The sequence below is a fragment of the Orbicella franksi genome, chromosome 14 (genome assembly GCF_964199315.1).
Source record: "Orbicella franksi chromosome 14, jaOrbFran1.1, whole genome shotgun sequence".
Classification (NCBI taxonomy): Eukaryota; Metazoa; Cnidaria; class Anthozoa; order Scleractinia; family Merulinidae; genus Orbicella; species Orbicella franksi.
In genome coordinates this window covers 12555791-12566720 of record NC_138158.1, presented here as the reverse complement: position 1 = coordinate 12566720, position 10930 = coordinate 12555791, and the positions used below count along the sequence as shown (strand labels likewise).

General features: G+C 37.8%; 1 protein-coding gene across 3 annotated transcripts in view; it reads left to right on the top strand.

Moving 5' to 3' along the window:
- LOC145467669 (uncharacterized) overlaps nucleotides 1-10930 on the top strand; it is a 117615-nt gene that overhangs the window by 89698 nt on the left and 16987 nt on the right. Inside the window, exons 10-14 of one of the 3 annotated variants that reach the window (XM_081451270.1) lie at nucleotides 802-923; nucleotides 2294-2346; nucleotides 4478-4538; nucleotides 4707-4749; nucleotides 6337-6402. In XM_081451270.1, coding sequence (XP_081307396.1) covers nucleotides 802-923; nucleotides 2294-2346; nucleotides 4478-4538; nucleotides 4707-4749; nucleotides 6337-6402 — 345 coding nt within the window. Of the gene's footprint in view, nucleotides 1-801; nucleotides 924-1195; nucleotides 2347-4477; nucleotides 4539-4706; nucleotides 4750-6336; nucleotides 6403-10930 lie in introns of those variants that run through there. The other 2 variants (XR_014042089.1, XR_014042090.1) reach the window with 2 other exon arrangements.

Genomic DNA, 10930 nt, shown 5'->3' with positions numbered 1-10930 from the left:
TTTGAGGAGTATCTTACCTGTCAGTCTCCTTGAGGACTTTGAGCATCAAGCACTTCTCAAGAATTCCCTATTGTATCTACTAGGATCTCCAAATCTCCAGCCGAACAAGTTACTCGATCAGGGCTTAATTCCTCCACTCCAGCTAACAACAACTGCAAAGTTTGCTCATATTCGTCAAGTCTGTGACACCAGAACTCCGCACTGTCGACTTGGTCAGGAAACAAGTAGCTTTCTAGATCTTGCACCTTGTATGACTCTCACCAGCGAATCAAGAAAAGAATCGGTACATTTTGGAAACCACTGTGCCACCATTTTGTTTGTAGTCGATGCAAGTCAATTCATGAACACTTACATGTAGTACTTACCACAATACATGTATATGTCGAAAAACTGCATGACATATATATACATCGAACTGTTTGCAAATATGTGAAGATGTGTGAAGTTATCTATAAAACGGACAATTGACACAGCATTTGGATATATATCTATTGACATTTTGGACATATATATTACCATTTGGATTATATATACTATATGATTATATATATTGAAATTTGGATGTAAATATGGAAACTCAACATATATAATGATATCACTTTTTAACATATTGATCCTGCTTGACAAGCATACATTACAGTACACAGATAGTATGATGGTGCCCAGCCATGAAGAATTTTAGATTTGCAGAAAAGTTGTTGAGTTTTAAAGAGCGTAGGTTTATCTGATCATTGTCTGCTCAGTCTGGCAGCAAAGGTAAAATGTGTAGAGAATAACTAGTTGTGATGTTTTATCACTCAGGAAGTGGAACCTTCTGTAGGTGAAGCCCTTTGTCGATTGTTTCCTGAAGATGAGACTGTGGACCTCAACACATCTCATCACTCATCAGAGAGACGGCGTAGGAAGGAAAAGGATACTGCTAGGTTAGCAACAATCATCATATCCTGGGAGTGGACATGCATGTGATACCATGTAGCTTCACAGACCTGAATTTTACTAACTTCAAAGAGGACCATCATTGTTTCGTAGGAGACAGAGGCTGATGGATAATGTCTGTTGTTTTTATAAGTAAAGCAACATCCAGTGGATATTCATTCAACACCTTTATCCTCTACTCTCCTGATCGAGTTTGTTGTTGATTGTCTCTTATGGCATCTTGTTCTCACGTTATCCTATATTTTGCTGTGCTTTGTAGGATGTGTGGGAATGTTGTGATCAAGCATTACATCTGCTCTGAAATGGACTTAAGGCCATTCAACAGCCTAGGACAATACCTCAATGGATTTACTTCAAAAAGACTTTTCTGTTACTTATCAAGATCTTATATTGAAAATGGACTTATCTTCAGACTGAAATTTTTATCTGCGACTCTGGGGTTTTAGCTCCTTTAAGCAGAAGAACTTACAAATTTACAGATGCTTTCCAAAGTGTTCAAAAGCTTTGCCAACAAAGAAATTATTTTTGTGTTCAAGCGGAAATTCCTATTGCAAAGTGCATTTTTCCAAAGAAGATGATTAATGCAAAGAGAGTTAAATTAAGATAACTGGCATTAATCATTTTTCTGTCATATAAATTTGCACTACCATCCAGGAGTTTACACCACCTTCTATTTAACCAAGGATCTACATTTTGATATAAACCTTCTATCATGTCAGGCCAGATGCTATTTATAGGGGATCAGAGTTCTGGTGTAGGGAATGCTTCAAGGGACCAATTTAAGTGTTATGTCGCATACAAGACATGACTGGACAATAACTGTTTGTGTTGTCACAGTTCCTTAATGCGTTCCTGCATCCTGAGAGTGTAAATGCTACAGTGCAAATCAATTACGTTTATCAGTGCTTGAGTTTGTGACACACAAATGGTGTTTTTATGCAAACACATAAGATGTCAACACCTCTGGATGGTCTAAAACATCTGAATATTATCATCCTTGGGATTTGAAAGATTAGTCAGTTGAGCTAATGGAGAGCTCAAGAAAGGGACTAAATATCTTCATCACCTAGTACGATATTATGATGTCAGTCCACAATCAGAGTCTGCCAAGGAGTGCAAGTGGTAGTTGCTGTATGGAGGTGACAGCGCTGTGCTTCCATAAAAATTAACATGTTTTTAACATGCTTCTTGATCTTTATTAAGTTATAGCAACTGCTTTTATCATGTTTGGTACTTTGAATGATATGTTGTTATGAATGTGTACTCTTATCCCTGGCAAGACAGTTTGGCTGTTCTAACCGGCAACAACCAGCTGTTAAAGAACATACCTTTAATTCCAGCTGTTTCTTATCATTAGGCATCGTCCTAGACACTCTGATGAAATTCGCAAATCAAAGAGAAAACACAGAGGTAACTGATTTTGGATAACCTTTGGGGGGTTCTTTTCTCGGGAAAAAGATTGGCGCTTGTCTTTTACTGCTGGTAGTTCGCTGTAACAGATATCTATTTTTGTTGCCTGCATTTTTTTGTTTGATAGTGCAAACAAAATTTATGGGCAGGAGAGACAAAAACATTGTGTCTGCTTGGTAATTATTTAATGAATATGTCAAAAAGGCTTCATGTTCAGTGTTTTGTAATATAAATAATGGTTACAACATTGTAATTATTCGACCTGCAGGGTTTTTGTTAAGGTTACTGTAGACCTTCAGGAGTGCCTTCCAGAAAATGCTTTTTTTACGTGCTGCTTTAAAGCAAACCTCGGCAAACTATATATCATTGTGAAGCTAATAAACTGCAGAATCCGAAAATAACAATATAGTTTTGTATTTTTGTTTTGATACGCATGCCCAAGCCTAAAAACGCAAAAATGACTGTACAGGCTAAACTGTATTACCAGCCTTTGTGTTACTGCAGACATCCAAACTGACTGGACATTATCAATCAGGAGAGGATGGGCTAACAAAGGTTGTGAGGCTTTTTCAATATTTCTATTGGTTGCTTGGAAAATCTCTTTCAAAGTTGGAAAATAGAAAATTTTCTGACTGCTGTTAGTCAATGGGACGTCACAGGAAAAATATTTCAATTTTCACAAAAGCCTCGCACCCTTTGGTGCGCTAATATCTGACCAACATTTTGGCCAAGTATCATTGTAATCTGATAAATCTACATACTCTATTAATTCATTTGAATAGGGGTAATTCACACAAAAATAAACCTTGAGTTTTCGGCCTCGAAAGAAATTCACAGTTTTCGCACCTCACTGAAGTGGTTGTCAACGTGGCTATGCTGCCAACCAATGAAGCGCAGCTTTAAACTTCCCACCGGGCTACAGTAACGCTTCCCGGGAATGAATGTGCAATGTGTACATTTACAGTATATCTTTATATCTTACATCGTCTGCCATGAAACATTCAGCATCTAAACCAAATCAGCACTTAAACGGTAAAGAAGGAAAAGGAAGAAAGAGGAATGCTAGCAGAATAGCCTTGAACAGGCCTACTCAGCGAGCCGAGTCAAGTGCGGGTATTTAAACATTAAAAGAGAGAAAAACTAAGTGCGCAATTCATCTGCCTGTTTGTTTTAGTAGAATATGGAAAAACACTCTATAAAGCAGGGGAAAGGAGAGTTTGGAGAAGTTGCCTTGTGAATGTCAGATATCAGCGATTAAAATTGTCAGTAATTCCACGGCAATCAACTTTTGTGCCAGAAGAAGCTAGAGCAGGGCATTGACGAAACATTCGCTTGCAATTTGAGCTCGTGTTGAAATGTGGGAATGCAAAGCGTCTAGTCTATCACTTAAGAGATGAAAACAATGAGCAAAAGTGAAGATTTCTCAGCGAGAAATTGCAAGACGTAAGGGATAAACAAAAGAGACAAAATACGACTCCGCAGATGAGATCATTTGCCGCGAAAATTGTTACTGCTCAATTCAAAGGTTGACACATTTTAATTGGCTTATCACATTTTGCGGTTCATTGACTTGTTTTAAGAATTTACGTTTTTGTGGATAACTCGTTCGCGTTCTAAGTTTTTGAAATAATTTTTTTGGAAAGTTCAGATAAAGTAAAAGTCTTGAATTTGGTGTAAAAAAATATTTTTGCACAAAATAGGCCCTTGAAGGTCTACAGTAACCTTAACCATAACTTCTGAACAGTCATATCTTGCACTAAGATATTGGAGCCATCGAACAAAATAGACTTTGAACTAAACCATTTTAATTGAAAATGAACTGCGATTATGAAACAAATTTAAGAATTAGCTGTATGCGTACATATCTAGCATTTCCCAAAGACGTAAGAAAAGTATCAACTTTTCTTTAAATCACAGTCAACGGTATATGCATTAAAACTTGGGGATCACTGTGTTTCTTTTGGAGAAGACAACCATTTATTTCTTTGTGGAGCTTAGTTTTGTAAGGTAATCTCAGGACGGCGTGTGCATGCACTTATGTCGTGGGATGTTATGCGCAGCAAGGATGCGCAGTGCAAATCAGTGGAATTACATTCAGGCAGGTAATTGTTTTCTCTAAACTATTATTTAGTTTCAGGATCAAGACACCATTCACGAGACCACCATGATTCTCTACCCAGATATGAAGACAGGTATTTCATGCTTAGCATTGTTTTAGCATTTTTTTTTGTTCACAAATTGAGTCCATATGTTTATACTCCCCCCCCCCCCCCCCCCACAAAAAGAATAACATAAAAAAGTTGATATTTGGTCCAGTGCCTCTTAAACAAGATTGATACTATCAGAGCGTTTTCTTGTAGATCTCGATATGCTGGTGTGAGGCGAGAGACACTTCTCCATGGAGTAAGTACCATTGTTCCTATTCTTATACTACCAAAGGTGAATAAATGCGCGCGTGCACAAATGAACAAATGAACCAAGAAAAGTTTGTTTTTATGCCTTCTGTGTATCCAGGAGTGGCATTTTACTCTAAATTCACATCCCTGTGCACAAGCATGAATGAACAAAAGACCTTTCTGTCTACTGTATATGCAGCAGAGTACCGTAAACACCGGCCGATGGAAAAAAAGTTTTTGGAAAGAAATCAAAATAAATCATAAATTTGTGTTTTATATTCTAACTTGTCTGGGTAACGCCCGAAGTGTTTCTTGCTCTCTTTTTAACTTGGAAGATAGGATAAATTTTTTCACGGGGGCAAAGTTCACTCCTTCTCTCCTCCCCTCATTCCCTTCTTGTTAACTTTCAAGTGAATTCACTGACCACTGTATATGGTTTTCACACTCAAGTTATTCAGCATATAGGTTACTTCATGGAAAGTATGCATGGGTGCATAAACACTAATAATAGTTCTCAACAATGTTGCTGAATTTAAATTCACAATTAGCTCGATAAATGATATGTCTTATGATCTGTGCATTAAAAACTCATTGCAGTGGCCTCAAAATTGCGACTTTACAGATGTTTTTGTATTTTCAAATTCACTGGCTGATAGCCACTTTGATTTAGTAAGACTTTAACAATAATAACTTGTAATGCCAGTGGGCATTTTAGCAGAATTGTTCCTTATAATTAGCCAGTGTTAGTCAAAGCTCAGGTTATATCGGCTTCACAATGCCAGCTACATTATAATGTTACTCATCCGGGACAGGGTAAACATACATATGAATGATAAGCATCTTACAAAGCATCCTTTTGTTTGTGGCAATACCTGAAAAATAGCGATACTTACATGTACAATGCTGTGATTAGCTTAACGTATTAGACCTCATTAATGAAGGTTACTTACCTACTTTTATTTACTTACCAATGGAAGGAGCACCCATCTTGAGTCTTGAACAGCTGCACTGAACATTTGTAGTGAGACTTTACCAGACCACTCAGTAAGCAAAATGTTGGTCTTTGTGCCTAAAAATACTCAACTACTGAAGCCAACTTTGCTTTAAATATAATGACTGTCAAGTGCAGGACCACATCCATTAGTTGCGAATGCTGTTAAATTAAGTCAGTAAGACTGAAAAGGGAAAGTGACTTTTTGGGAAGGTAAATTTAGAACATTGACGACATGATCCAACAACTGCACGGTGGCAGACAGTATAAAAGTATTAATTATTTTGTTCCAACTTATTTCCAAGCGCTAAATGTATTTGACGACAAAAAAGAGTGTACTTCAGTAAAACTGAACAAACACTACAGAAAGAACGTGACCTAAACAATTATGTGTGATGTAGAAAAACTGAACTTGTAGTCCAAATTAGAACTCTCTTCATAAATAAATTAAATAGTTGTTGAGTGAATTATACAGTTAACACTGTCCTGAATGTTGTCTTTTTTGTGTGGTGAAGATATACCATACCTTACCAGGTGCATTGCAGTGCAATCAGTTTTGGAACCTCTTGGATCTCGTAACTTATGATTTTTTTTTCTTTTCAGTCTTATTCAGACTACATGCGGGAATACCAGCGCTCAAGGCACTCCTCCTCTCTACCTCCTCTAAGAGTAAGATTTGTTGTATATATGTATTTATACTGTGCCTTAGAAAATACAGCCAGGACTTTCTTGTGTTATACCATGGAATATCCCACTTGTTACATGTACCTGTATTTTCTTGGTATACACCCTCGCCTACAATAATTTTTCATATCAAAGTTTTTCTTTTAACCCACGTCCCAGGGTTGCTCAAAGTTGTTAGTTTTAATGTTCAGATAAGGTATTCAAGAGTTTCAGTGAATTGTGTCGAGACAACAGACAGAACCCATGCAATGCCTAGTAAGAGCCAAGGAACTCTTGGGATCATCGTTTGATAGAAAAACTTGTGTTTCACCCGTAACCATGGGTACAGGAAACTCTGGTTTGTTTGGGAGCTTTTGTTGTTCACCACCAACCAATTTGTTGGAAAATGCTATTTTCCAAGTTGTAGATGTGTATTGAGCAATTTCACTCTGTCACTCCTTCACTCTGTCACTTCTTGTTAGACATTTCACACTCTGGGGGGCTCTCATATGAAAAGGTCAGGGATGCTCGTTGGAAAAGTTGAGTTAAACCCCCAAAGGAGACAATTGTGATCGTGGCTCAAGCTTTATTTGATTCCTAAAAGATACCACTTAAAAGGGAAGAGGCTCGATTACCAGCCTCTGTACAGGAAGGAGTGAACACTTGTAGACCAGATTCGAGAAACCTTTGGAAATCGAGCCTAAAATCGTAAATAAAAGCGTTTTTATATGATTTCTTCGAAAGCACCCTAAAAGATACTTTGACAGCTTGAAATAGTGGCGTTTCGTCCTGAACACCCTAAGTGACACCAACAACTTTTGCGAGATGACCAGCATCCCCGACTTTTTATACAGTAGCTCTCCCCCCCCCCGTTTTAAATATTCTGCTGATGTAAGGCTTGCACAGTCGCTTGCACCATGTCAAGTTGGTTATATTCGAGAGGTAGAAGGTGAAACGATTTTTCAATTGTAAGGAATGATGATAAATGATTCTTTCTTGGAGATTTGATTGAAAGGGCAAGTCTGAATTTTTCACAAACCTGCGTGGTACTAGTGGTTAGCATATTGTGAGTTCGAAAGTAATCAAGATCGAATGATTAAAAGCTCCAGGCAATTTTTAAACACAAGAAATGGAAAGACAAGTGCGGCCTTTCTGTAAGTGGTCTCTTGACATAAACATATGCGTTAAAAAAGACACTCAAAAAGAAAAGAGAACTTTTGCTCTGTATGAGATTCAAACCTACTCATTCCCGCTTACGGGGCAAACAATTATCCCACTGCACCACTTGTACAATCCACTAGATCAAAAGTGAAAATGTTAACAATATCACTGTCACTGAATGACCGGCAGCTGGTCAAGGTTTTCAAGTCACTAAATGACCGGCATGATTTTTTTTCTCAAATTTAGGCAATCGAAGTAACACATCCAATTCAAACTATCATATGTTGATTAACAACTGACAAGCAATCCAGAAGAGCTTTATAGATCGCAAGTCCAACTCTTGGTTTAGGCTAGGCTCAGTGAACGAGACCATGGTTTGTGACACTTGGATCTTTTTTAGGTCGACTATTGGTCAAATCACTAAATGAACGGCAGTCTGATACTTTTGAGAAATTTAGGGAATCGAACGAACCGATCATGTCCAAACTATCATATGTTGAGTAACAAGTAAAAAGCGACCTGGAAGAGCTTTGTAGATCGTAATCCAAACACTTTGTTTACGCTGGGCTTGAAGACGCTTTGTGACCCTTTGATCTTTTAGGTCGACTGCCGGTCAAGGTTTTCAAAACATTAAACACTTACAATAGAGCGGTAAAACTTTACCACACAGGGCAATGGATGGGCTACACCAAAGATGAAGAAGCCGTCAGAAAGTAAATGTAAGGGGAGGAAATCACCTGCATTGTGTATATTGGCAGGCTAACGAAGAGCAGAGGATATGAGAAATGAATGCCCAAATATATGCAACATATATACACGTTCTAAGATCCGCGTATATGCTCGGAAAGTGCTTTTTGCAGAATGGTTTGTTCGTGTTTGATAGCAACAAAAATTTCTTTAACCAAAAAAAACGTCAATATGGCAGCAGTGGTAAAGTGTCTTGGGTTGGTCTTTCTGCTATTTAATGTTTGATACTGCTTTCCCACAACTGAACTTTTAGAAACAGTTATTCGGCATTTGAATGAGAGGTTAACTGAGATTTTATCCACACTCAGATCGTAATATGGCAGAGAATTTGATCGTTCAAGCATTTTCCATCTATGGAATGAATATTGAAGCAATTCAAGAGGCAGTGTTCTCTCAGCACTCGCTTGGGCACCTCTGTCTGATGAACCAACTTAATGATGAACAGAATCCACAGCAACATCAAGACAAACGATAAAGTTCTCTGCCATGTTACGATCTGCATGCAGATAAAATCTTAGTTGAACTGTCATTCAAAAGATGCATAACTGTTTCTAGAAGTTCAGCTGTGGGAGGGCAGTAGCAAACATTAAATAGCAAATGAACCAGGAAAAGACATTTTACCACTGCCGCCATATCGATATCTAGTTAACAGGAATTTTCGTTCCTATAAAATGTGAAACACCCATTCTGACAAAAGGCACTTTTCGTGCTGGCATATACTACATAGTTTGTGAGACCTGTATATACGCGCATCTTAGCACGTGTATATATAGGTCCTTGTAGGACACATATTTAAGCATTCATTTCACACATCCCCTGTTTGAGTTTACGCAAGTATGTGGCCATTTAAAAATTTGTATAACCACGATCTAAATGGTCGTGCGTATGGGCTCAAGAGTGTGCCCATGAGAAAACCAGGCAGGAGGTGATACAGCTCAAATCACTGCTTTTTCTCAAACTTGGCGCAAATGTTGGGTTTGGTGAGTACATGGTCATGGCAAAAAATAGGTCAAACATATTTTATTCCCTTCAAGTGAGAGGGCCCCTCCAAAAATGGCTGTTTGATACTAATTTATGCATATTTAATTAGCTTTCTTTGGTCTAGTATTTCTACAACAAGAAAGGCCGCGTGAAAATGAAATCCACTGGATCATGTTCTGCTATTATCAGTCTCAAAGCACAGATATTCATTTGAACTAGATAATTTGATTTCTTTCTGTAGCTCCATCTTATGTAAGGTGCATGTTTCGCAGTGTTGTGAATAGCCTTTAATTGATGGCAAATATCTACACTGGGCAACAGCAAATACGCATTATTCTAACATGGATAATGAAAGCAATCACTGAAGTTCTCAAAAAAGCCCTAAAATGTTTGGGGACTTCAATATTTTTGCGCTGGCATACTGTTTACATAGGACTTAACCATTTTTTGCTATTTCATGAACATCCACTTAAACATAAAAGCAATTTTTGTAGTGGTGGCACAATTTCACTCAATCACTCCTTCACTCCTTCTCTGAGTCATTTCCTGTTAGACATTTGGAAACCCAGGGGAGAACTCTCATATGAAAAGGTCAGGGATTCTCATTGGAAAATTTGAATTTAACGCGTAAAGGAGACTAATGTGTGCTTTGCTCGAGCTTCATTAGACCCCTATAAGATACCACTTAAAAACGGAATAGGTTCGATTGCTCATGGTTCTTCTTTAGGAGGGGGTGGATACGTTTTTGGATCGATGGATTTGGCCTTAAAAAGCGCATGGATTGTGGATTTTTGCAGTAAATTGAGCAGATTCACAGATTTTGAATACACAGTGGATCGTGGATCAGCTGTGAATTTTGATGTGGATTCCGGATTGTGCCTGTCTTGATGTTCAAATCTTGGTTCCTAAACAAAATTTGGATCATAGATCTTTCTTCAGCCCTGGTCGGTATGTTAATGAGTTCATCCAAATTATTCCTTTTTTGAACGAAGCTCATTTAAACTCAGGTGTGAGACTTTTATTGGAATAGTACTGTGTTAAAGTCATCAAGCATGTTGCCTTCTTTACTATTTGTGCGAAATTAACACTGGCATTCACATTCACTAGTTTACCTTTGAACTTTTACACTTCTGTTTCTGAATGTGGTTGTGGTTTCGGATTTGAACAAAAATATTGGCAGATCGACGGATTTGGCAAAAAAAGGCACAGATCGGCGGATTTGCATACCCCTATTCACCCCCCTCCTTTAGTGATTGGATTGTAAGGGAAAACCTTCATGGTTTTTCCTTCACAAGCCTACGCTATATTGCGAGTTCAAAAGCAATCGATATAGTGTATATGACACGAAAAATAATTTCCGCTTATATGAAAGGCCCTTCAAAATACAGAAGAATGGCATTTTTCTTTTTGAAATATCTTTTTTTGGTTTAGAGATATTGACGTTTTTCTATTATGCAAATTAGATCAGTGATGACGTCATATTGTTTGCAACTAAAAAGTGGAAAATACTGAATAAATGATATCTCTGGAAATATTGAAGCAGTGTTCTTGAAACTTGGCACCACAAATGTACATCACAAAAGAAAAAAAAAATGACACCCTTAATGCAGTTGCCATAGCAGCTCTTTTGGTTCCAGTCTCTTTC